This window comes from Crinia signifera, chromosome 12, assembly GCF_055691185.1.
Source record: "Crinia signifera chromosome 12, ASM5569118v1, whole genome shotgun sequence".
NCBI lineage: Eukaryota > Metazoa > Chordata > Amphibia > Anura > Myobatrachidae > Crinia > Crinia signifera.
In genome coordinates this window covers 29300953-29327510 of record NC_139228.1, presented here as the reverse complement: position 1 = coordinate 29327510, position 26558 = coordinate 29300953, and the positions used below count along the sequence as shown (strand labels likewise).

Sequence of the window (26558 nt, the reverse complement as noted above, 5' to 3'; positions counted from 1 at the left end):
GTTCTGGGGAAATCCTCGCTGTCACAGGATGGCGAGAATTCCCCAAAACAGCGAGACCCGTGGCTAATGCAGAAAACTCGCTTTATTTAGCCGCGAGTCTCACTGGTTCAGGAGCCACATACGCCAATTCCCCCTCACTCAAAAAAATGGAGCAAGGTGGAATTGGCGTATGAGGGGGCTGCGTTGAATACTGACAGGGTGAGTGGTGACAGCGAGCAGGAAGCTCTGCTCGCTGTCGCCGCTTGCCCACAGAATTGAATACCCCCCAGTGTCACATGGTCACAGCCTGAGAGGAGAGAAGCATAATGCAGCTGTGACTCGGCAGAGCTGCCTCCTCCTATATTTATAGTAAGCGCTGGGCTGGCTGTAGCTCCTCTCAGGCATTTCCAATCTGCCGATGGCCGGGTGAAGCAAGACTGCCCTGTGAGTGTCAGATGCCACAGGTATGTCACATGTGGGAGGGGGATGCCAGCAAGTCTGGGGAAGGAGGGGGAGAGGAGGAGGTTGTCTATAATAAGTTAGGGGAAGGTGGGGGGGTTATGGGCATGTGTACTGCATTATAAGTTATAGTGGTTTATGTACTTCAATAAATGATGCTGAATATTTTTTATTTCTATGTGAAACAGATTCATGTTTCAGCTGTGTGTATTTATACTCATCTGTGTGTGTGTTTGGAAGTGTGTATATATCCTGTGTGTGTCTGCAATGTGTATGTACAGTATAATGTGTTTCTTTAAAAAAAAAAAGTGTATTGTATGTGCGTATACAGTATATATATATATATATATATATATATATATATATTATGTGTGTCATCAGTGTGTGTATGTATATTATGTGTGTCGACAGTGCATAAATACTATGTGTGTCAGCAGTGTGTGTATGTATACTATGTGTGTCGGCCGTGTGTATATATACACTATGTGTGTCAGCAGTGTGTGTATGTATACTATGTGTGTCGACAGTGTGTGTAAATATACTATGTGTGTCAGCAGTGTGTGTATGTATACTATGTGTGTGTCGGCAGTGTGTACAGTATGTATACTATGTGTGTCAACAGTGTGTCTGTGTATGTATACTATGTGTGTGTCGGCAGTGCGTATAAATACTATGTGTCAGCAGTGTGTTTATGTATACTATGTGTGTGTCGGCAGTGTGTACAGTATATAATATGTGTGTCAGCAGTGTATGTATACTATGTGTGTGTCCGCAGTGTGTATATACACTATGTGTGTCGACAGTGTGTGTATATATACTATGTGTCAGTAGTGTGTGTATGTATAATATGTGTGTGTCGGCAGTGTGTACAGTATGTATACTATGTGTGTCAACAGTGTGTGTGTCGGCAGTGTGTATAAATACTATGTGTGTCAGCAGTGTATTATGTATACTATGTGTGTATCGGCAGTGTGTACAGTATATACTATGTGTCAGCAGTGTATGTATACTTTGTGTGTACAAAGAACAAAGGTTACTGGTACATCAGGCGCTTTCCAGGATTTAACTTACACTATTAGCTGTGCAAGTGTCCATATGAGTAATATGGATTCTTTCAAAGATTCAACCGGTCCTACAGGTGTTTTCATATAGGTGACCAGAATCTCCACAGGCTGTGAAAATGTGTTCTAAAATGGAAATGGAAAAATAGTGCAACACCTTTTTTCATAAAGGGGGGGAACAATTTATTATGCACTCACAATTTCCAAAGTTAAAAACAGCATATAATCACCAGCCGGTGATAACAAGTGGGAGGTTACACCCAGGGATTACTTCACCAACAGTAGCCAGGTTCCGGACACCTTTTCTCTAAAGGTAGAAGCTCCAGGGGATATCCCGTCCCAAGACACAATGAACAAGCAGTGAGGATCTTCCAGCCACGCTGTTCTGACGCGATGCAGGAAGAGGAAGTGATCCGTGCCGCGAACGGAAGTAGAACGTCAACATTTTGCGTTCCACCTGGAGCTCCCCATGCGTTCCATAGTGGCGGAACGTCACTTCCGGTACGGGAAAGCTCCGTATTGCACACTGCCCATTTGAATGGAACGCATCTCTATTGTATATGCGTTCCAGACGGACGGAACAAGACTTCCTGAATCAAAACATAATTGCACATTTGCCCATAATAGTAATACATTCTGTAAACAATCATTTAATCTTCTCCAACGTTTTTCAATAGTCCATATTTTCATACGGGGAAAGACTCCTCCTTTCTCATAGTCCTTGTTTTGCTTAGTCCATATATAGAAAAGACAAAAACAGGGGGGGGGGGGGGAATAAAAGGCAATCAGGTACATTTTTACAAATCCATACATATATAAAAAATATATACAGTGCATAATATGTTAAAAATATAAAAAACATGTAATAAAATCAGAACTTAAAAAAACAGCTAAAAGGCAATATTTATAAAAACCATTTCATTTCAAAGTCACTATTAAGACCATTTGGCACCAGAGTGTTAAGTTTAAAAATCCACCTCATTTCACATTGGGCTAGGCGAGTTTCTATATTTTTATTACGCCATGTGTGTGTGATAGTTTCAAGACCACCAAAAGATTTGATACAACATTCTTTGGAATTGTGTACCTTTTTAAAATGAGCAGGAACTGTGTGGGTTTCTAAGCCCTTTCTTATGTTATACACATGCTCCGCTAGGCGTGTTTTTAGATTCCTGGTGGTTTTACCCACATAAAATAAGCCACAATCACATTGTAAAAAATATATAACATTTTTAGAGTTACATGTGATAAAATCATTAACTTTAAAACTGGTGCCATTAAAAGTATATTCTTTGGTTTTACTAATGCCTTTAGCTGTTCTGCACATTAAGCACATTCCACAACGGTGGAACCCCTTTGTGCGGTCACTTGTTCCGGGCATCACATCAAGACCACTTTTAACAAGCTTGTCCTTTAATGATGGTGCTTTTCTGTAAATAAAGCCTGGATTGCATGGTAAAGATGCACCTATTACTGGAACACTTTTTAATAAGTGCCAGTTCTTTTTGAATACCGCCTCAACTTTTTTGTGCTCAGGATTGTAGTCTGAGATAAAGGACCACTCTGTATTCTTTTTAGGTTTCTTTACTTTTTCTCCAAGGAGATCTTTTCTGTTGATTGTATCTGCTTTCTCTTTTGCAACCATTAATTCTTTTTGATCGTATCCTTTTACACGGAAACGATTTGCCATTTCAGATACCTGATTCTCATAAACATCGTTTTCTGTGCAGTTACGCTTAACCCTCAGAAATTGGCCATAAGGGATCCCCTCAAGCCAATTTCTGTGGTGTTGGCTGTTTCTCTCTATGTAACTGTTAGAGTCGGTAGCCTTAATATGGTTAGATGTGCAAATAGCATTATCCTTGATATAAATATTCAAGTCTAAAAATACAATTTTTTCCATACTCCAGACAAAGGTTACATTTAAATTAAAATCATTTTGGTTAAGATTGTTAAAAAAGGTTAAAAGGGTCATTGCATCCCCCTTCCATACCATAAAAACATCATCTATGTAACGTTGCCAGGAGACCAGACTTGCCCCCAGCTCCGGGCCCGACCAGATGACAAGCTCCTCCCAGTACGCCATATATAAATTGGCGTAGCTGGGGGCAAATCTGGTCCCCATTGCAGTTCCAACCATCTGCAGATAAAAATTTCCATTAAAATAGAAGAAATTATTTTCTAAAATAAAGGTTATACTCTCCAATATAAAGGTTTTTAATTTTTCTGACATAGATGTTTTATCAAGAAAAAACTTTACAGCTATCCTTCCTTTTGTGGGGTCAATTATGGTGTACAATGTAGACACATCACCGCTCACAAGGAAGAAACCAGGTCCCCAATTTATCCTTTCAATTTTTTGTAAGACATCTTTTGTGTCTTTAAGGTATGCCTTAGTTTCTTTGACTATCGGTTGGAGGTGATAGTCCACTAAGGCTGATAAATTTGAGGTTAAGCTGTTTGTACCCGAAACAATGGGCCTGCCCGGTGGATTGGTTAGGCTCTTGTGTACCTTCGGCAACCCATACATTGTAGGTACCGAAGGTTCCTTAATTGTCACAAAATCATATTCGGGTTTCGTTATAATACCATCCTGCAAAGCTTTATTAATAAACTCATCAAAAGATTTTTTAATTCTAATGGATGGGTCAGATTTTAATTTTTATGATGAGTTTATTAATAAAGCTTTGCAGGATGGTATTATAACGAAACCCGGATATGATTTTGTGACAATTAAGGAACCTTCGGTACCTACAATGTATGTGTTGCCGAAGGTACACAAGAGCCTAACCAATCCACCGGGCAGGCCCATTGTTTCGGGTACAAACAGCTTAACCTCAAATTTATCAGACTTAGTGGACTATCACCTCCAACCGATAGTCAAAGAAACTAAGGCATACCTTAAAGACACAAAAGATGTCTTACAAAAAATTGAAAGGATAAATTGGGGACCTGGTTTCTTCCTTGTGAGCGGTGATGTGTCTACATTGTACACCATAATTGACCCCACAAAAGGAAGGATAGCTGTAAAGTTTTTTCTTGATAAAACATCTATGTCAGAAAAATTAAAAACCTTTATATTGGAGAGTATAACCTTTATTTTAGAAAATAATTTCTTCTATTTTAATGGAAATTTTTATCTGCAGATGGTTGGAACTGCAATGGGGACCAGATTTGCCCCCAGCTACGCCAATTTATATATGGCGTACTGGGAGGAGCTTGTCATCTGGTCGGGCCCGGAGCTGGGGGCAAGTCTGGTCTCCTGGCAACGTTACATAGATGATGTTTTTATGGTATGGAAGGGGGATGAAATTACCCTTTTAACCTTTTTTAACAATCTTAACCAAAATGATTTTAATTTAAATTTAACCTTTGTCTGGAGTATGGAAAAAATTGTATTTTTAGACTTGAATATTTATATCAAGGATAATGCTATTTGCACATCTAACCATATTAAGGCTACCAACTCTAACAGTTACATAGAGAGAAACAGCCAACACCACAGAAATTGGCTTGAGGGGATCCCTTATGGCCAATTTCTGAGGGTTAAGCGTAACTGCACAGAAAACGATGTTTATGAGAATCAGGTATCTGAAATGGCAAATCGTTTCCGTGTAAAAGGATACGATCAAAAAGAATTAATGGTTGCAAAAGAGAAAGCAGATACAATCAACAGAAAAGATCTCCTTGGAGAAAAAGTAAAGAAACCTAAAAAGAATACAGAGTGGTCCTTTATCTCAGACTACAATCCTGAGCACAAAAAAGTTGAGGCGGTATTCAAAAAGAACTGGCACTTATTAAAAAGTGATTCAGTAATAGGTGCATCTTTACCATGCAATCCAGGCTTTATTTACAGAAAAGCACCATCATTAAAGGACAAGCTTGTTAAAAGTTGTCTTGATGTGATGCCCCGAACAAGTGACCGCACAAAGGGGTTCCATTGTTGTGGAATGTGCTTGATGTGCAGAACAGCTAAAGGCATTAGTAAAACCAAAGAATATACTTTTAATGGCACCAGTTTTAAAGTTAATGATTTTATCACATGTAACTCTAAAAATGTTATATATTTTTTACAATGTGATTGTGGCTTATTTTATGTGGGTAAAACCACCAGGAATCTAAAAACACGCCTAGCAGGGCATGTGTATAACATAAGAAAGGGCTTAGAAACCCACACAGTTCCTGCTCATTTTAAAAAGGTACACAATTCCAAAGAATGTTGTATCAAATCTTTTGGTGGTCTTGAAACTATCACACCCACATGGCGTAATAAAAATATAGAAACTCGCCTAGCCCAATGTGAAATGAGGTGGATTTTTAAACTTAACACTCTGGTGCCAAATGGTCTTAATAGTGACTTTGAAATTAAATGTTTTTTTATAAATATTGCCTTTTAGCTGTTTTTTAAGCTCTGATTTTATTACATGTTTTTATATTTTTAACATATTATGCACTGTATATATTTTTTATATATGTATGGATTTGTAAAAATGTACCTGATTGCCTTTTATTTTCCCCCTCCCCCCCTGTTTTTGTCTTTTCTATATATGGACTAAGCAAAACAAGGACTATGAGAAAGGAGGAGTCTTTCCCCGTATGAAAATATGGACTATTGAAAAACGTTGGAGAAGATTAAATGATTGTTTACAGAATGTATTACTATTATGGGCAAATGTGCAATTATGTTTTGATTCAGGAAGTCTTGTTCCGTCCGTCTGGAACGCATATACAATAGAGATGCGTTCCATTCAAATGGGCAGTGTGCAATACGGAGCTTTCCCGTACTGGAAGTGACGTTCCGCCACTATGGAACGCATGGGGAGCTCCAGGTGGAACCCAAAATGTTGACGTTCTACTTCCGTTCGCGGCACGGATCACTTCCTCTTCCTGCATCGCGTCAGAACAGCGTGATCGCTGTTTTGGCGCTCTTTTTCGCTATTTATATTCCTACCAGCCACGGGAAACATTATGCTTCTGAAGAAGGACCCTAACGGTCCGAAATGCATTAAGCAGGTGTTCCCGTGGCTGGAAGATCCTCACTGCTTGTTCATTGTGTCTTGGGACGGAATATCCCCTGGAGCTTCTACCTTTAGAGAAAAGGTGTCCGGAACCTGGCTACTGTTGGTGAAGTAATCCCTGGGTGTAACCTCCCACTTGTTATCACCGGCTGGTGATTATATGCTGTTTTTAACTTTGGAAATTGTGAGTGCATAATAAATTGTTCCCCCCCTTTATGAAAAAAGGTGTTGCACTATTTTTCCATTTCCATTTTAGAAAACATTCTCACAGCCTGTGGAGATTCTGGTCACCTATATGAAAACACCTGTAGGACCGGTTGAATCTTTGAAAGAATCCATATTACTCATATGGACACTTGCACAGCTAATAGTGTAAGTTAAATCCTGGAAAGCGCCTGATGTACCAGTAACCTTTGTTCTTTGTACTCTGTTTGGAAAAGTTGGTGAACTTTTCTACACTGGTGCTGGCTGCCTCCGGGCATCAGCGCAGATAATTGCACAAATCTTGTTTTTTTTTTTATACTATGTGTGTGTCCGCAGTGTGTATATACACTACGTGTTTCAGGAGTGTGTGTATGTTTACTATGTGTGTGCCGACAGCGTGTATGTATACTATGTGTGTTTGTATCAGCTGTCTATATATTTTTCAACTCAGCTACATGCTCTGTGATATTTATGTGTCTGTATGATATAAAAAATCCTCATGACAACCCTGTGTTTGCCCCTGAGCCTGCAACTGTTCCCCACACTTGGTGGGTGTCTGCGTATAGCTTAGTGTGATGTATACGCACATGCGTACAATCTTGTAATGTTTGCCTAGGGGTGTGGAGGGGGGTGCTAGGGGGAATGAATTTTCCTGTGTACACACTCCTAATGTGAACAAAAAGAACAGAGGTGAGTTTAGGAGGAGCTGTGTGGACAAGACCCTTTACCATCTTTTTGTAGAAAAGAAAATGTATATGGTAAGAATTTTTTTTGGGGGGGGGGGGCGCAGAGACTTTTTTTGGCTTCGGGCAGGGGCGGATCCAGGATAAAATGACAGGGGGGGCACCATGATAAAAAAGGGTTTGGGTGGGGGAGGGGCGGTGTTAGTGGTGCCAGTGTACATGCTAAGAGAGCGGCAGGAGAGGGTGGCAATGGAATTAAAAATAGGCCCTGGCATTTAAAGTACGCAGGCCCACCATGGCGACAAAAGTGAAGGATGTAGTTGTGCGCGCACCAAAGGCGCGCTCCGGAAAAGGGTGTGTGGCCACTCAACAGTGTGCGTGTCAACACCATATACAACTTCTACACATTATGCAACAAAATACTAGACCCCATTATACTTGCCCCTTACACATGATGCCAAATGGAATGAGCCAAAATTCACATAATGCCACATGGATTGTGTCAAAATTCACATAATGCCACATGGATTTAGCCAAAATTTACATAATAACACACACAAAATTGAGCCAAAATTCACATAATGCCAAATGGATTGTGTCAAAATTCACATAATGCCACAAGGATTGAGCCAAATGCATAAAATGCCATACGGATTGAGCCAAAATTCACATAATGCCACATGGATTGAGCCAAAATTCACATAATGCCACATGGATTGAGCCAAAATTCACATAATGCCACACGGATTGTGCCAAAATTCACATAATGCCACAAGGATTGGGAAAAAATTCACATAATGCCACACGGATTGAGCCAAAATTCCCATAATGCCACATGGATTGAGCCAAAATTCACATAATGCCACACGGATTGAGACAAAATTCACATAATGCCACATGGATTGAGCCAGAATTCACATAATGCCACACAGATTAAGCCAAAATTCACAATACACTTCATAAACAGGGACATTGTCCACCAAAGGCTCGCATTAAACATTTACACCATAATGTCCATTACACGTTAAGTTACACGCCATTATGTCCATTATGTGTTATGCCAAACACCATAATGCCTATTAAAAATTATGCTACATAAGTGCTGCTTCTCTACATGCTCATTGCCAAGGGTTCTATGCTCATTGCCAGAGGTTCCATGCTCGTTGCCATGTGGGATTACATGCTCATTGCCAAGGGGGAATACATGCTCGTGGTAAATGGGGGACAGCCGCCGCCAGGCAGAAGTGATAGCCACTGACATTGACAGAGCCTGGCTGTATTCAGGTCCCGGCTATTTGAAATAATACCCCTTTCACAACAGAAAATGCATTCCCAGGTTGGCCCCTTTTACACCAGCCTAGTCCCTGCATTTTCTGGTGTGAGGGGAGAAAATGCAGCCACCCCTCCCCCCTTTAACCAGTTATATCATTTAACCGGCTATATCTTCAGAACCAACGGACCAATTTACATGAGACAAGTATTATATTGAAGAACTTTTGAGTGGGCTTTGAATGATTTTGGTCCAGTGAAACTGGAACGTTTGGTTCCAGAGTAATCTGCCCTCAAAGAACATGAACAGCCATGAAATTACATTTAAAAAAAAAAAAAATCGGTTTACACGCAATATCTCTGGAACTGATTGACCGATTTAGACCAGCCTGGTATCATATTGAAGGCCCAGCGATTTGGAATTGAATGAAATCAACCACAAGCTTCTGTGATGCCAGGGCGGGAACTGGCAGCTGTCGGAACTGGGTGGGGGTCGGAATTGACGGGTCCCATATTATCCTATGGGGAAAAAACGTTACAAGTTTGCCAAGCGATATCTCCGGTTCCCGGGGGGCTAGACACACGAGGCTGGGCTCGTTAGAAAGCCCTGGTCCTCAGCTACAAAATAAATGACAGGGGGGGCACGTGGCCGGGTGTCCCCCCCCCTGAATCCGCCACTGGCTTCGGGGAGCAAAATTTCAAGTTACGCCACTGATAAGAGTATGTGTAGAGTGCAGTAAAGTGTGTTGTAGAAAGATTTGGTGACTCACACGGTGCACCAGTCAGTCTGTCTTGTAGATGCAGATGGCTGGGTGCGGAGGAGATCGAAAAAAGTTTCAGGGAATTGTTCAAATAAACAATTGTTATATGTCACGCAGGTTGTAAAAGCTGAAGGTCAGACTCCGTATGATTAACAAGTACAATAAAGTATAATAGGGAGAAACGCCACCCAGTAGAGATAGAAAATAGAATAAGAGAGAACTGATATAACCGTTAATAAGTTAGGTTGTGGATAAAGTAAATGAAGTGTAAAGATGGCTTATTAAAAATAAAAATAAAAACCTTAAAATAGAAATAGAGGTCTATAAAACATCTAAGTAAATACTCTATGAGATGAAAAGATAAGATCGGTCAGATAAGACCGCAATAACACCATTGGTTTGAAGAGCATTAGGGAGTGGCTGAATGATATATGTGCTGAGGGGAAGGGGCGAGAGAATAAGCTGGGGAACGAATAGTTGAAATTGACAAAAGGTCAATAGGCACTAGGTCAACATTAAAAAAAGGTTGACACAAGCAAACAGTCAACACGAAGAAAGACGACACATGAAAAGGTGGACATCAATTTCCTGGTGTCTATGTTGATAGTGAGCGCATGGTGCGAAATCTAATAGGGTGCGATTTTTGGACATGATTAAAAATCGCATCAAATCGCATGTGCAAAAATCGCATTGTTTGCCGCACATTCGCATATGTAATGAGATGCGAATTCGATACAAAAAAGTGCAATATGGTGCGATTTAGTGCGATTTTTAGACCTGAAAATGTGCGCATTTTAAGACATTCGATTTTTGTGTAAAAAAATAATAATTAAAAAACGGCTTGGGGTCCCCCCTCCTGAACATAACCAGCCCAGAGTTTAAAGAGTCGGTCCTGGTTTCATAAAATCACAGGGACAAACATGTTGGGGTTCCCTGGATTTTACAAAACCAGCACCAGGCTCAAGGGCCGGCCCTGGTTCCCAAAATTCGGGGGACAAAATTACTAGGGGTCCCCCGTATTTCAAACACCAGCACCAGGCCTAACCAGCCAGCAGGGTAATGCCACAGCCAGGGGAGACTGTTTATACAAGTCCAAAGCATTTATCCCTCTGACTGGTCAACATGGGCACGGGTCCTGGGGAAGTGGGGACCCCCCAAAAAAGGGGACCCCCCCTCCAGAACTTACCTGCCCATGTTGAAGCCCGGGGAGTTCCTTGATGCCCCTGGGCGGTGGGCATCGAGCTGATAATTGGTGTAAAAAATAGATAAAATCTTATTGTATACTGCTGTGGAACTATGAGTCCCAGCAAGCCTGCACCACATGCAGGGACTTGGAGAACCACAAGTCCCAGCATGTGGGGCAATAAAGAGCTTGTAGTCCCACAGTAGTACAAATAGTTAAATAAATACACACAAACTTTATTACATACGGAGCCCATTCATCCAATACTCACCTATGTTGCTCATCGGTCCCCTTGTCCAGTAGAATCCATAGTGGGGTACCTGTGGAGAGAAAACATACTCACCAGCCATCTTCAGCGCTTCTCCGGGAGCCCTGCACCGCTCTAAACCCCCATACCGGACCATGATTGGCTGGTGGGCGGGCCTAAGTCCCGGTTGGGGGGGCAGAGCCCCAGATGTAAACAGAAGACCGGAGCGGGGTTAGAGAGGTGCAGGGCTCCCGGAGATGCGCTGAAGATGGATGGTGAGTATGTTTTCTCTCCACAGGTACCCGAGTGGATACTACTGGACAAGGGGACCGATACTCCGTGGCAACATAGGTGAGTATTGGATGAATGGGCTCCGTATGTAATAAAGTTTTACTGTCAATGTGTGTGTGTATTTATTTAACTATTTGTACTACTGTGGGACTAGAAGTCCCAGCGGGCTCTTTATTGCCCCACATGCTGGGACTTGTGGTTCATCAAGTCCCTGCATGTGGTGCAGGCTTGCTGGGACTCATAGTTCCACAGCAGTATACAATAGGATTTTGTCTATTTTTTACACCAATTTCAGCTCGATGCCCACCGCCCAGGAGCATCGAGGACAGCCCTGGGCTTCAACATGGGCAGGTCTCATTCACAATGAAGGAGGCATTTGGCAGTGCTCCATGTTACATACTGATAAATGCCTCCTTTTGAAACCCCCACTAGCCACGGCAGCCCGAAGCGTGGCGAGCGCAGCACGCATCCTCCCGACCTTTTCATACCCCCACTATCCACGTCGGCGTGGAGTTGATTATATAAAGTGTGGCGAGCGCAGCAAGCCACCAAGCTCGAAGCGTGGTGAGCGCAGAGAGCCCCGCGAGCCTCACGGGGCTCGCTGCGCTCACCACGCTTCGGGCTCGGTGGCTCAAGGCGCTCACCACCTCGCGTACTGTGGCTCGCCACGCTTCAGGCTGCCGTGGATAGTGGGGGTGTTTCAGCAACACATTCACACCTGTCATATCATACATCTGAGACAGCAGGTTGAATAGTGTCAACTTTTCAGCAGCCATGACTGAAATACGTCCCGAGGGACGGAGAGACACCCACCCGCACCTGGACGGTGCCAGCCCAGAAAAACCAGTGAAGCTGAATGGGAGCCGAGGTCAATAACAATATTGTGTCAATAACAATTTTGTGCATTACACTAACCACTGGTTGAGACACATTAAGTTAAATAGGACAGAGCGCAACACTAACAACTTGATTTATCTTATGCTATTACAAACAGGAGGACCCTAGTCAGATCCCCAAGTGCGTGCAGCTAGTCCATTACACCCACTCAGTGCGCAGGTACACAACAAATCAAAATTCCTTTAGTATAGTTAGTAAACAGGTGTCAGAGATGGTAATATTGAAAAAAAAAAAACAGTTAATTGGAGCTATAGTAACCAAACCTCCGATTTGTGGCTGGGTAACATGCAGGGAGATTGCAGTTGGCATCAGTTGTAACAAGCCATGTTACTGCTTAGAGACTCAGGATAGTTGGAGACAAAACTCTGGTTCCAATCCAGGCTTGAATATGCTGGCCGGCGATTCCTTAGATGGCAAAAAAAATCAGGCACTGACGCGTTTCCCCGCTTACTTATGTCAGCGGCTTTCTCAAAGATCAAGTTTAACCATCTGCATCCAGCCTCGGTTTAAATGGGCCGTATGTATACACTTTCGGTCATTTGACCGGGGAGTCTGTAGCAGCGTGTCAAGCCTCCTTTTCGCTCGCATCTCTTATTGAATGTAGGACGGACACATGTCAGCAGAGCTGGCCTTATCCAATTTGGTGCCCTAGGCAAGATTTTTGTTGGCGCCCCCTAGCAAGGAACTTCCTCCTGGTGCTGTATCCCTGTGCCTGGGAGTCGGTACCAGTGTAGCAACAGCCCATATACCCTCCTGGTGCACTGTGTGCTCGGAGAGACGCCGGCGGTCTGAAGATGCGAGCAGGGGGTCCAAAACAATAACAATATGTACACAGCGGGGAAGACAGCTGCTGCCTCTCTGCTTACATATATATATTTAATAATTCTATATATATATTTAATAATTATATATATTAATAAAAGGTACTTATGTATTATCTGGGCTCCCATGTTAAATGCACCCCATTTTTTCATACCCCTACTATCCAACTACGCATGGAGTTGATATTATATAGTGTGGCGAGCGCAGCGAGCCACCGAGCCCGAAGCGTGGCGAGCGCAGCGAGCCCCGCGAGGGGATGCGGTCTCATAAGAAAAACGGAAGCCCAGATATTACATAAGTACCTAATAAAACATATAGTGTAGGTATCTATAAGGCCCCAGACACAGACAGACCCCTGGCACTGCAGCTGTTAATCATAAAAGACAGTGTTTACTTCATAACTCACACCGGCTGGCTGCAATCACAAACTGTGATGATGGTGGGCCAGGCCTGGACGTTGGAGAGGGAGGCAGTGGTGTCGCACCATAACACTTGCTGCTGGCTGCGTGGCGTGGTTCACACATCGGCCATAAAGGAGATACTGGAGGGTAAGGAAGTAGATCAGCCGGTAGCATGGCATTTTAAATCTCATGGACATTCACTCACTCACTTTAAATGCAAAATAATAGATCATGTCCCACCACTAAAACGCGGAGGGGACAGACAAAAATTGTTAAATCGAAAAGAAACAGAATGGATCCATAAACTTAATACACTAGTTCCAAATGGCCTCAATGAGACCATCTCTTGGAATGAATAAACCTATAGATAGTTACTAAATAATTATTACATAAAACAAAATAGTAGAACAACAATTGGATATAGACCACAGCCAATTTGAATTAATTAACATATAATTCCATAAAAAATTCAATAGACATTATAATGTGCAATTAACCTTGATAAATAAACATGTAATATAGGTAAATGAATATGATAATCCACGGATACTATGATGATGTATTGAACATTTAATGCTTTATAATATTTACCTTTTTATGGTATATCAGTTTTTCCATGCATATTTGTATGAGTACTTTATTAACATTCTTTATTAACATTCTTTTTTTCACTCAATCTTTTACCATCACCCTAATCAGAAGCCCAATGTGTACACATGATTAAGTTGTCACTATTGTTGTTAGATCTATCACATTTTGTTATACACCATCCAACTTAGTTTTACAGTTGGTCTTTATTCCACTCCTCCCTCTGACATCCTGTGCTGCTTGCTGGAAGGGACGCCGAGGGTTGCCATGCAACAGACCAGCGTTGCAGAGAGAGGACGATCTGTGTCATCAATCTGGGACGCTGCGTCCGACACCTGGAAGTACTGCTCGCAAGCACCGGGAGCACAGAGGGAGGACACCACATCGGCCATAAATAGTAAGTAAGCTCACCATTCTTGTTTTTGCTTTCTGCACCTGCACTTTATGTTCATTATCCGTCCTGATGAAAAGGCATAAGCCTTGAAACGTAGACGTATTTATGGACAACCATTATGTACCTTTTTGGATAAACTACCAAAATAAATTATTCTATTCAAGTCCTGTGAGTGCCACCTTATTCCGCCTCCCCCAACCAGGGAAGGGGGGTACCCCTTATATATATACTGTGTATATATATATATATATATATATATATATATACTAGGTGATTCATTGTGCGAAAAGGGGGCTCTTCACATCATTTTAAGGGGCTCCGCCCCCTTTATCGGGGAAAGCCGTTTTTGCGTAAAATATGGTTTGTGCTGGAGGGGCGGGTGGGGAAATACTGGTGGTGTAGGAGTTGTGGGTGTTTTGTGGAGGTGGGAGATGGGAGCGGGTGGTGCGTGACTGGGACAGTCGGGTCTGGGTGGGGACTTGTTTCGGACACACACACACACATACCTGGCCGGGTCAGCTTTTAAGCGGCAGCGGGGTAGACGGTGACAGGGACGGTTGGTTTTGGGCGGGGACTTGTATGGTGATATACATGGCCGGGAATAGAGATGGGCAGAATCGTTACAAAAAAGAGCTGGGATCAAGTGATCAATCTGTGCGAAGATCCGGATCTTTTAGACGAAACACCGACTGACTTTTAATGGGGTAATTGGATAATATCGAAGCATAATTTTGTGTACAATCTTTTATTGGCGTAAACGGTAAAAGCAACAGTGACGTAACTATAAATTTTGCTCTGGAGCAAACCGCGTTGATATGTATACCATATGCCTTGCAATATCTCCTCAGCGAAAAGAGCTAGAAGGCCAATAATGCATATTTACACTTGTAGGCATAGTGTGAACAAAATAGTTGTATTCTAGTGATTTGAGACCTCTTACTAGCTTAGTTGCGCTTCTCTGTACCTGTTCCAATTAATTTATGTCCTTTTTAAGGTGTGGTGCCCAGAACTGAACACAGTATTTCAAGTGTGGTCTCACCAATGCCTTGTAAAGGGGCACTATCACATTGGCATCCCTTAAATCCATTCCCATTTTAATGCATGTCAGTGTCTGATTTGCTTTTGCTGCTGCACTTGAGCAGAGTGCATTATTACCCAATTTTTCATCTATGATGACCCACAAGTCCTTCTCTACAGCAGAATTCCCTATAATAACTCCATTTAGCCTATAAGAAGCTTGTTCATTTTTGTTCCCATAATGAATTACTTTACATTTATCAATGTTAAACTGCATTTTCCACCTTTCCGCCCACCTTTCCAGTTTAATTAAGTCACTTTGTAGTTTATCCACATCACATCACTTTGTAGTTTATCCACATGTAGTTTATCCACATGTAACTTTCACATCACTTCCTATATCATTAATGAATATATTAAACAAGGTGGGTCCCAATATTAAACCTTGCGGGACACCACTTTGGACCTTAACCCATTTGGAATCTATGCCATTTACCACCACTCTCTGTCCCTGATTGGGCAACCAATTTTTAATCCAATTACAAATTTTATCTGCTAAACCTAAATTACCTAGTTTCATTAATAACCTTTTATGAAGCTTAAGTGAAATCAAGTAGTATTACATAAAAAGATTTCCCTAAGTCCAGGGCTCTACTGACTATCATAGAAGCTAATTAAATTAGTCTGGCATGATTTATTTTTGATGAACCTATGCTGAGCCTTACTTATCACTTTCTCCTGTTCTAAGAAATTTTAGATACTATCTCTTATTATTCCTTCTAATATTTTCCCCACAATGGATGTAAGGCTGACCGGTCTATCATTTTCAGCTACCTTTCTTCCTTATTGGTACTATGTTAGCTATGCGCCAGTCCCTTGATACCATCCCTGAGTTTATTGATTCCTTGAATATTAGATATAATGGTAATGCTATGACAGAACTCAACTCTTTTAGTATCCTAGGGTGTATTTGGTCCAGGCCAGGAGATGTTACTAATTTGGTTCTGTAATCTATTTTTGACTATTTCCTCACTCAAACATACAGTTATTAACATGTATTTAAAAAGTGCCAATTAGGATCATATCTATGGTTTGACACTGATGCCACAAATGTTAGTACCCCATCATATAAATATCTCAACTTACTTCATGAGCTCCAGAGCTATTGAAAAGAAAGAAAGAAAGAAAGAAAGAAAGGAGAGAGGAGAGAGGAGAGAGAAAGAAAGAGAGGAGAGAGAAAGAAAGAGAAAAAAAGAGAGGAGAGAGAAAGAAAGAGAAAAAAAGAGAAAGAAAGAAAGAGAAAAAAAGAGAGAGAAAGAAAGAGAAAAAAAAGAGAGGAGAGAGAAAGAAAGAGAAAAAAAGAGAGGAGAGAGAAAGAAAGAGAAAAAAAGAGAGGAGAGAGAACGAAAGAGAAAAAAAGAGAGGAGAGAGAAAGAAAGAGAAAAAAAAGAGAGGAGAGAGAAAGAAAGAGAAAAAAAGAGAGGAGAGAGAAAGAAAGAGAAAAAAAAGAGAGGAGAGAGAAAGAAAGAAAGAAAGAGAAAAAAAAGAGAGGAGAGAGAAAGAAAGAAAGAAAGAAAGAAAGAAAGAGAAAAAAAGAGAGGAGAGAGAAAGAAAGACAAATAGATAAGGAGAGAAAGTAAGACAGAAAGAGAAAGAAAGAAAGAGAAAAAAAGAGAGGAGAGAGAGAGAAAGAAAGAGAAAGAAAGAGAAAAAAAGAGAGAGAAAGAAAGAGAAAAAAAGAGAGTAGAGAGAAAGAAAGAGAAAAAAAAGAGAGGAGAGAGAAAGAAAGAGAAAAAAAGAGAGGAGAGAGAACGAAAGAGAAAAAAAGAGAGGAGAGAGAAAGAAAGAGAAAAAAAAGAGAGGAGAGAGAAAGAAAGAGAAAAAAAGAGAGGAGAGAGAAAGAAAGAGAAAAAAAGAGAGGAGAGAGAAAGAAAGAAAGAAAGAAAGAGAAAAAAAGAGAGGAGAGAGAAAGAAAGAAAGAAAGAGAAAAAAAGAGAGGAGAGAGAAAGAAAGACAAATAGATAAGGAGAGAAAGAAAGAAAGAAAGAGATAGAAAGAGATAGAAAGAAAGAGATAGAAAGAAAAAGATAGAAAGAAAGAGAAAAAGAAAGAAAAAGAGAGGGGGGAGAAAAAAGAAAACTAAAAAAAAGAGAAAGACATACTGTAAGGAGAGAAAGAAGGAAAGAAAGAAACTAAAGAAAGAGAAATAAAGAAAGAGAAACAAAGAAAGAGAAGGAAAAAGATAAAACGGAAGGGAGAGGGGACAGGACATCCAAGTGTATCAAACAATCAATAAATCACACATTATTTACTACCACTACATTACCTAATACAGAAATCAGGCAAGTGGGAGGTTCCATGGGAGGTTCATTTAGGTTGAAAGGAGGAGAAAGACAAGTTCACAATAGGAGAGGAATGAGACATACTGTAGGACCTCATTCAGCAGCAGTTCGCAGCTAGTCTGCATTTGCACGGGGACCGATTTTAGTGCGCATGCGCATTTCTGCGCATGTGCATACACAGGGTGCGTACACATTCTGTTCGCCGGGTGCATGCATACAACATAATGGCTGGGAGGCGGAGAGGGGCATGGGCGTTCTCCTGGTAATGAGGCCCTGAGGCCGGTGCCCACCCATTTCCATCCCAGCATGCACGCATATGTAAGTTACTTGAAAGTCACTTTTATTTGCGTGCACCTTCCACATTTTTTGATGGTCAGGAAGTGGTAGGCATTCCACCATGGAGTACATAGATTGTATATATGACAAAGCCAGAAGTTGTAGTCCGGCTCAGATGGAGTCTCGTATTGGTCAAATACATACAGTAGGTGAGGCATGTATTAGTGTCCAATGCTCACCTGAAACAGGATATACTGTATTTTGCATGTACATTGGAAGCCACCTGAAGGGGAGACACAATGAGCTGGCTTACTTTTAATTGCAACATGTCCATAAGTTCATGTTAAGTGTAACAATATTTGTGCAGTTTTACATGGAATGATATTGAGGAACACCATAGTGTTAGTGCAGTCTTGCAGCCCATAAGTAAATTACACCACTGGTTGAGAGTGGCGGAGCAACCCAGTACCATACCACCAAACTGTCCCTATTTCAGCTCGACAGTCCAGCTATTCGGACACTTTCCCAAGTGTCCCGTGGGTGGGGGTGCTGGTTGGGGAACCTGTGATCATCACTGCTCTGCCTGGGAAAGCATCAGCTGACCGCTGGATAAAGGCAGTGCGCATGTGCGCAGCATCAGTGTATTGCAGTAACCCAGTGAGCGCTGGGCAAACCCAAAATGATAAAAACAGAGGATTTGATGACCACACCCACTTTCCACACCCCTTTACAAGCTAGGACGCAGTGGCAGGGACAGGCTCAGACCCTACTCTTTCTATGTGAGTTATGATGGTGTGCTACTGTTCTTTCATGCATAAACGTTCTATGTTAAGTCTGGTGCAAGAAGCTGGGAGACCTTATACAATTTATTGGGTTGAGACCGGCTGTTCTGGATGCAAGGCTGGAACTGGTTATGTGGGGTCGACTTATGTTGTCATGGACACCGTATGTGTACTGTGTCCCCTCGTATGGCTCGCTGCGCTCGGCATACTTCTTACTCTATGCCCATTCGGATAGTAAAGTATGAAAAAAACACTTTTTGTTTAAAAAGGGAGGTCGGAGGGCTGCACATAATATTTTCTAAATCTGTGAAGCCCGGAGCTGGGCAGGGGACGGCAGTGGGCGGGGGATGCCGGCGACCAGAGAGCCAGTGAAGGGACGGCAGCGGGCGGGAGATGCTGGCGACCAGAGAGCTGGTGGTGAGAGAAGGGGGGGGGGGGCGGTGAGTGGAGCAGGGAGCCAGGCAGGGGATGCAAATGAATGGGCAGTGGCTGCCCATTCATTTGTATGGGCCTTTTTTCATTTTTTTTTAAGTACACCCGCTGCCCGACTCCCTGGTTCCTCCGCCACACCCCATGCTCCCTCCACCAGGCTCTCTGGTCACCGGCACACCCCACCTGCTACCGTCCCCCACTCCCTGGTCCCCTCATCGGCGCTTGCCGCACCCTGCTCCCTCCGCCTGCAGCTCCCTGGGAGTTGCATGTATAAATCACATGCAAAACTTGGCACATGAAGGGCACAAGGGGAGCGTTCCCTGGACAATCAGGTCTGACTCCCTTTAGGAGCCAAACAATGCAGTAAGATTCCATGTGCTCCTCTATGGCAGTTAAGACAATGCACATAACACCATCAAGAGATGACGTTACTGTATGTTGTTGGTGGTACTGTCAGTAATTTACTCACTCTTGTCTTCATATTTCGCTGGGTCTTCTCCTTGTACTGTGTATATGAGACATATTATATTGCCTTGTTTCTATAGTATTGTTTTCATTGTTGTCAGAAAATAATAATATCTATGTCTATGTTTAGTTACTGACAATGATTGTCTTTCATTTGCAGCCAGTTTTCAGAACTTAGTTACTCAGGAGAACCGGAGAGGTCTTGTGAAGTCTTTTTGTGAAAGCCACAATCTCACCAATTCTTCCTTTGTACTGGACAAGAAAGTTGCTGCTCAGTTGTACGTGGAGCACAGCCACAAATTCATCTACTGCGAGGTGCCCAAGGTGGGCTGCTCCAACTGGAAGAGAATCATTCTTCTATTAAACAATTCCTTAGGGATCCCGGTAACTGAGCTTAAACATTACGAGGTTCATAAATCTCAATCACTTATCAAGTTGAGCTCGTACCCTCGTTCTATACAGAGACGGCTTCTTGCCAATTATACCAAAGTAATGTTCACTAGACATCCCTTACAGAGGGTGGTCTCGGCCTACAGAGACAAGTTCCTCCACGATGATGACATCTACTATAGTAAAACTGTTACAAATATAATTAAAAAAGCCATTGGAAAGGATATCAATTCCACGGAAAAGATTACTTTTGAAGAGTTTGCTCGCTTCATTGTTACGGAGATTCCACAATATAGGGATACCCACTGGAAACCAATGGACCACCTCTGTGATCCTTGTCACATCCACTATGATGTCATCGGCAAGTTTGAAACGATAAATCAGGATGCGGATTTTGTTCTGAAGCTTATTGGGGCCCCCGAAGATCTGACTTACCCCAGAATGAAGCATCATTCTAATGATACCCGTACAAATGACAAAATAAGCAGGAACTACCTGGAATCCCTTCCTCCCAGTCTGCTTAGAAAGCTTATGAATGTTTACAGTGTTGACTTCTCCATGTTTCAGTACAGACCTTACAATAATACAGATCTATAATATATCTGCTGTTCTAAATTTGCTGTATATGGTTAGTTTGATACCACTAGAATTCTCCATCAGTTTGACAAGAGCTAAAAGCAGTGTTACAACATTTAATGCATAAATTTGCTACATGTTGCCCAAGACCTTCAAGTTCAGACTTCTGTACACCTGGACGTGAAGCAGTTGTTTTGAAATACTGGGTGAAATCTAATAGGAGGAGAGAATCAGAAAGTGAGAGATTTGGTAAGAAACCTCCAGTTTTTCAAAGCGGCAATCATTTACACTGCAAATTCAAACTGGTTGAACAATGTAAATGATTGCCGCTTTAACAAAACTGGAGATTTCTTACCAAATCTCCCACTATGGAGAGCTTTGGAGTAAGTACGCCCCTGAAATTGCCCCGTAAGTACAGCCCCAAAAATTGGTCTTTTTATACACTGGATACTGTATGGAATACAGTATTGATATTTAACAGTATATATGGGCTGTAATATAGGCTCTTTCAAACATTTAAATAAGATAATTGGTCAGGAAAAGGTTAAACATATAATAAATAAATACACAAATATAATAGAACCAGTACTGCACTTTCTAAGCTCACAATCTCCCACTTCATGGTAAGGCTCCTGTCTCTTCCTCCTGGCAGCTGCTCTCTGGTCCATTGTGATGTTTGAGGGCTCAGATCCACACATACAGTAAATGTGGTAGAAGAAGCTGGTACACTGGGCATGTGCAGCAGCTCAGCTCTGTCCCTTACACTGCATGATGTGGTGGCAGCTCTATTGATCACATTATATACCAGTGCTATTGTTGTCATCGTTTAAGGCACCTGCCAAGAGGAGGGGGTTTCTGGGCAACCATGAGAACAATGGCCCCGTTCCCGATGGTACAGTAAACCTCATGTTATTTGAATGACCGATTGTAAATATTTGTATTGATGTAGTAATGTATTTGTAAATGCAATGACTTAATTTATGATAAAAAAGACACTTTGAATAAAGTATATTTTTGAGAAAACTATTTTTTTTATATGTTTCAGGAGCTAAATGTCAAAGATGTGTAATCATATTCTGGCCAATGCAGAGCAGCATTACACAGCCCGTCGTACTGCTCTGCATGGGTTGTTAGGTCTACACCAACTAGCTCGACAAGCATTGGGTCGACACCACTAGGTCGATAGGCAGCAAAGGTCGACATGGGTCTAGGTCGACATGGGTCAAGGTCAGCATGTGTCTAGGTCGACATGGGTGTAGGTCGACAGGTCCTTAGGTCGACACGATCATTAGGTCGACAGTCAAAAGGTGGACATGGGTTTTTTCACAGTTTTTCTTACCCGAATGTCGACACAGTCGACATGAACACTGTTTGAAGCTATGATCGGCACACTATTTTATTCTCCCACCACACCCTAGTGGATGGTAGGGCATGAAATACCGCCTGTCGGCTCAAAAAACTGTGAAAAACCCCATGTCGACCTTTTGACTGTCGACCTAGTCCATGTTGACCTAATGTTTGTGTCGACCTAATGACCTGTCGACCTAGACCCATCTCAACCTAGACACATGTCGACCTTGACCCATGTCAACCTAAACTCATGTCGATCTTGCTGCCTGTTGACCTAGTGGTGTCGACCCGATGCTTGTCAACCTAGTTGGTGCAGTCCTACTGACCGTATCCTGCTGCTACAAGGTCCATACACATTGCAGTCAGGTAATTCCATCAGGACAGTTTAGGGGCATAGGTTCATCCCAGTCGCATGGAGGAGAGTGGGAGTCCGGTGACCCTGCCTTTTTTTTTTTTTTTAAATCTTTTTATTGAGATTTTCAAGGCAACAAAGAAATATCTATAGTTACAAAAATAAAATAATACAATAAATTCACATTCAAAATATCGCAGACATATAGCTATCACAATATACATCTAAGCATTAACAGCTAAATTAACATACTACCAGTAAGTATCATACAGTATCATTCGGCAAGTCAGCTGTGTTTTATATGTTCTGCAAGTCTGGGGCACAATCATCTCCGAGATCAGAATCCACCTGTCCCAGACTTTTGCTATTATATAGCTATACATTTACATTACTGTTTATCTATATATATCATCTACCTAAACATAAACACGTAGACAGAATGGGTGGGTAGGAAAGGAGGGAAAAGGAAAAAAGGGGGGGGGGGGGGGAAGGGAAAGAAAATCACTCTTTTATATTCAATAATATACACTTATTTCCGATATTATATTAACCTTTGACAAATCCTGTACTGAGGGACCATTAGACAGCACCTCTTAGAAAGCTGTGTCATCTTAGATTGGGTCCATCTGAGGGAGACCTCTACCCCCTTCAAATTAAGAAGGGTTCTTCTACCTCTGCTCTTATGTATTTTTCTAATAGAATCGTTACACATGTAATGCATTTGTCAAACATTTGTAAGGCATTAAACATTTTCTATACTAAACATGATGTTAGACTTAGTATTCTCATCCACCGTATTTATGAATGGCAACCATTTAACATAAAATTTCCGTATTCCCGTCTGTTGTTCCAAAGGGCATATTTCTTTTCGAAAAATAATATTTGTAATAGCTTTTGCTTAACCATTTCCAAGGTTGGTGCTGCCTTCTTGGTCCATTTCACCAAGATACACTTTCGGGCTATTGTGATTGTGGTTATTAAGATGTGAAATTCCTCTGAACTAATGGATTCCAGAGGCCAGTGTTCAAAGGATATACCCATACATGCAGAGGGTTCCATACTCCATTGAGTCTGTAACATCTGGTTAATAAAAGATGTAACTTTACACCAAAACCTTCGGATTTTACAACAATCCCACATGCAGTGGGCATAGTCTGCCTTGGTAATTCCACATTTAATGCAGAAGCCCTTTTCTTCTACCACCATGTGTCTACGTCTATAAGGGGTTATATAAGCCCTATGTAGCGTGCGGATGTGCACTTCTTGCAGGTATACTGATTTAAGAGATTTTAATGCCTTAAGGTTTGAATAGGTTAATTGGGTAGCAGTTTGAATTTGAGGTATATCTGCTTTCCACCTCTCGGCCAACATTTCCCATTGTACATTAATGGCGAACGTTTTAGATATTAATAGGTTATATAACCTATTTAATTTATAAACTTTAGTAGTAATATAGACCAATAATGTCTCTATGGCCCTTATTCTGATCGGTGCGGCCCGATCAGAATATGCGGCCGCAACCGTGCAGGCGAATCCCCGCCTTCCATACGGATCGCCACCTGCCGTCCGTACGCGGATATGTGGCGATCCGCATGAAATTGGACGGGGATACGCCTCCTCCGTCTTGGGAGCTGCCCCTGCATTCGATGGTCGCCGAACATCGAATGCAGGGCCGCACGCTCCACCAGGTCCCGCAACACAAGACCACACGGACACTTGTCCGTGTGAAAACATGTATGGGGGCGGGCAGCTGACATCCGGCGATGTCAGATGCCCGCCCCGTACCCACGCGTCACGGCCTCATTACCATGCATACGCCCCGCGTTTGCATGGGAACGCCCATGAAACGGGGGGCGTATGCATAGGGTAATGAGGATAAGTAGCCCCTCACGCCCCTCTACGCCCCCTGTGCGGCGTATAAAGAATCCGTGCGGCAAAATCGCCTGCACATGCGCAGAGTGACCTCTGCACATGCGCAGACGATCAACATCGGCGGTCCGTCCGCATTCGGGAATATCCGCACCGATCAGAATAAGGGCCTATGTTACTAATCTGTGAACGAAGTGTTATAACTGGGAGTTCTTTTTCTTTGGTTATAAGGCCGGCCGAGAAATGTCTTGCTTGATAGTACATAAATAAATGTGTATTAGGGAGGTCATATCTCGAAGCTAGGTCTCTAAATGAAAATATATTGCCTCCTGGGTCAAATACTTTATTTGCTAGATCTAACCCCTTATCTCTCCAAATTGTGTATCTTAAGTCCATGATGGTTGGGGGGAAGGCCGGGTTACCCCATAATGGCACATAGTGAGTTCCATGCGGGTTTTCTTTCGTAATTTTATTAATTTGGATCCATGCTGAGTAGGTATCTTTAAAAAGGATGTGCTCTCTGACCTCTGGTGGTATTTCACCCCATTTCGACTGTAGTAGTGCTCCTGGCGAATAGGGATGGAAAATGTTTCTTTCTAAAACTCTGTCTGTATACGTAGATTTGTTTAAGAGCCAGTCTCCGATATATCTTAAGTGAATAGCCAAGGTATAGCTCTGAATGTCTGGGTAGCCCAGTCCCCCCTCTGATGTGGAGGTTTTAAGTTTAGCCTTGGCAATTCTAGGGCGTTTGCCCATCCATATAAATTTAGAGAATAATGAGTCCAATTTGGCCACATCTGCTTTTTTCAGAGCAATTGGCAGCATCTGAGCGCGATACAATATTTTTGGCAATATAATGGATTTTACCACTGCTAGTCTGCCCATTAAGGAAATAGGTAAATCCTTCCAACCCTCCAATTTAGTTGTTATTTGTGAAATTATGGGTCCATAATTATTTGCGTACAGTTTGTCAAGATCGCCACCCACTTGGACTCCTAGATATTTGAAATGGTTCTGGCAAATTGGAAAGGGAAAATCAATCGGCTGTACCGCTTGTTTAGACTTAGCGCCTAGTATTAATATTTCAGATTTCGTAATATTAACCCTATACCCCGATCTTTTCCCGAAGGATTTGATAAGATGGAGAATAGCCAGTAGGGAGTGAGAGGGATTTGATAAAAATACAAGGGTGTCGTCTGCAAACAATGCAATTTTGATCTCCTCTTGATGTATCTTAATCCCCTGTATTAGGGGTGATGTACGAACGGCTATCGCGAAGGGTTCCACTGCAATCGCAAATAAAAGCGGCGACAGCGGACACCCCTGGCGTGTACCCCTTTGTAATTGAAATGAATCTGATAAAAGCCCGTTGCACGCTATTGTCGATTTGGGAGATGAATATAGTGTGCGGATTATATTCACGAATTTAGAGGGAAAACCAAAATTTGTCATACATTGAAATAAATGGGGCCAAAGCACCATGTCGAACGCCTTCTCGGCGTCCAGCGTGAGGACCAAATTATCAACTCCACTGGACACCGAGGAGGCGCCCGACTTCTGAATCGCTGCCAACAACTTCCTTACATTAGTAACCGAGTGCCTACCCGTGATGAACCCAGTCTGATCCTTATGTATAATAGCAGGAAGAATTCCCTTTACTCTCTCTGCCATTATTTTTGTAAACAGTTTATACTCAGTGTTTAGGAGTGATATAGGCCTGTAAGAGCCTGGTAGGTTGAGACAGCGATCTTTTTTTGGTAGAACTTTGATAATGGCATCTGAAAAATAATTAGGCAAGGTATCACTTTCCATAATAAAGTTGAAGCTCTTCGTCAGAGATTTTATTATTTGTGGAGCCATCATTTTAAAAAATTCGTTGGTAAACCCGTCAGGGCCCGGCGCTTTCGCAGGTTTTAACCTGCCAATCGCCCAGAGCACCTCCTCTTCGGATATCGGCTTAACGAAAGCATTTTTCAATGTTTCTGGCACCTGCGGGAACGGCAATAAGTCCCAGTAGGCAGCCATTTCTGCAGGAGGATGTGGGGTCTCAGCTGATCGGGTTTCAATTCCAAGTCCCTGTTCTTCCAGATCATGACTAGGGGCAGAATATAGTATTTCATAATATTTTTTAAGAATGCCCGCAATTTGAGAGTCTGTACTCGACAATGTCCCATCCTCCAACAGCAATGGCTGGACTGAAGTTCTATGCCTGGAGCCCTGCAAAAGGTTAGTTAGCATCTTTCCAATCTTGTTCCCAAACTTAAAAAATTTGGAGCTAACATTGAAAAGATACTTTACTTTGAGTCTGAGCCAATAAAAACCTGGCCTTAGTTGATGTGCTGGGGGACTGTTTAAATCTAATAAAGGCTTCGGATAGTTCTGATTGGATTTCCACATATTTTTTATTTAGTTTTTTCTTTTGATGAGAGAGAAAGGAAATTATTTCCCCT

At 42.1% G+C, this 26558-nt stretch overlaps 1 protein-coding gene across 1 annotated transcript in view; it reads left to right on the top strand.

The window, feature by feature from the left end:
- The window catches only part of LOC146049740 (carbohydrate sulfotransferase 9-like), a 131692-nt gene extending 110188 nt beyond the window's left edge, over nucleotides 1-21504 (top strand). Inside the window, exon 3 of the mRNA XM_083166349.1 lies at nucleotides 19732-21504. Coding sequence (XP_083022475.1) covers nucleotides 19732-20558 — 827 coding nt within the window. The 3' untranslated portion in view covers nucleotides 20559-21504. The remainder of the gene's footprint in view (nucleotides 1-19731) is intronic.
- Nucleotides 21505-26558: the final 5054 nt, after the last annotated feature.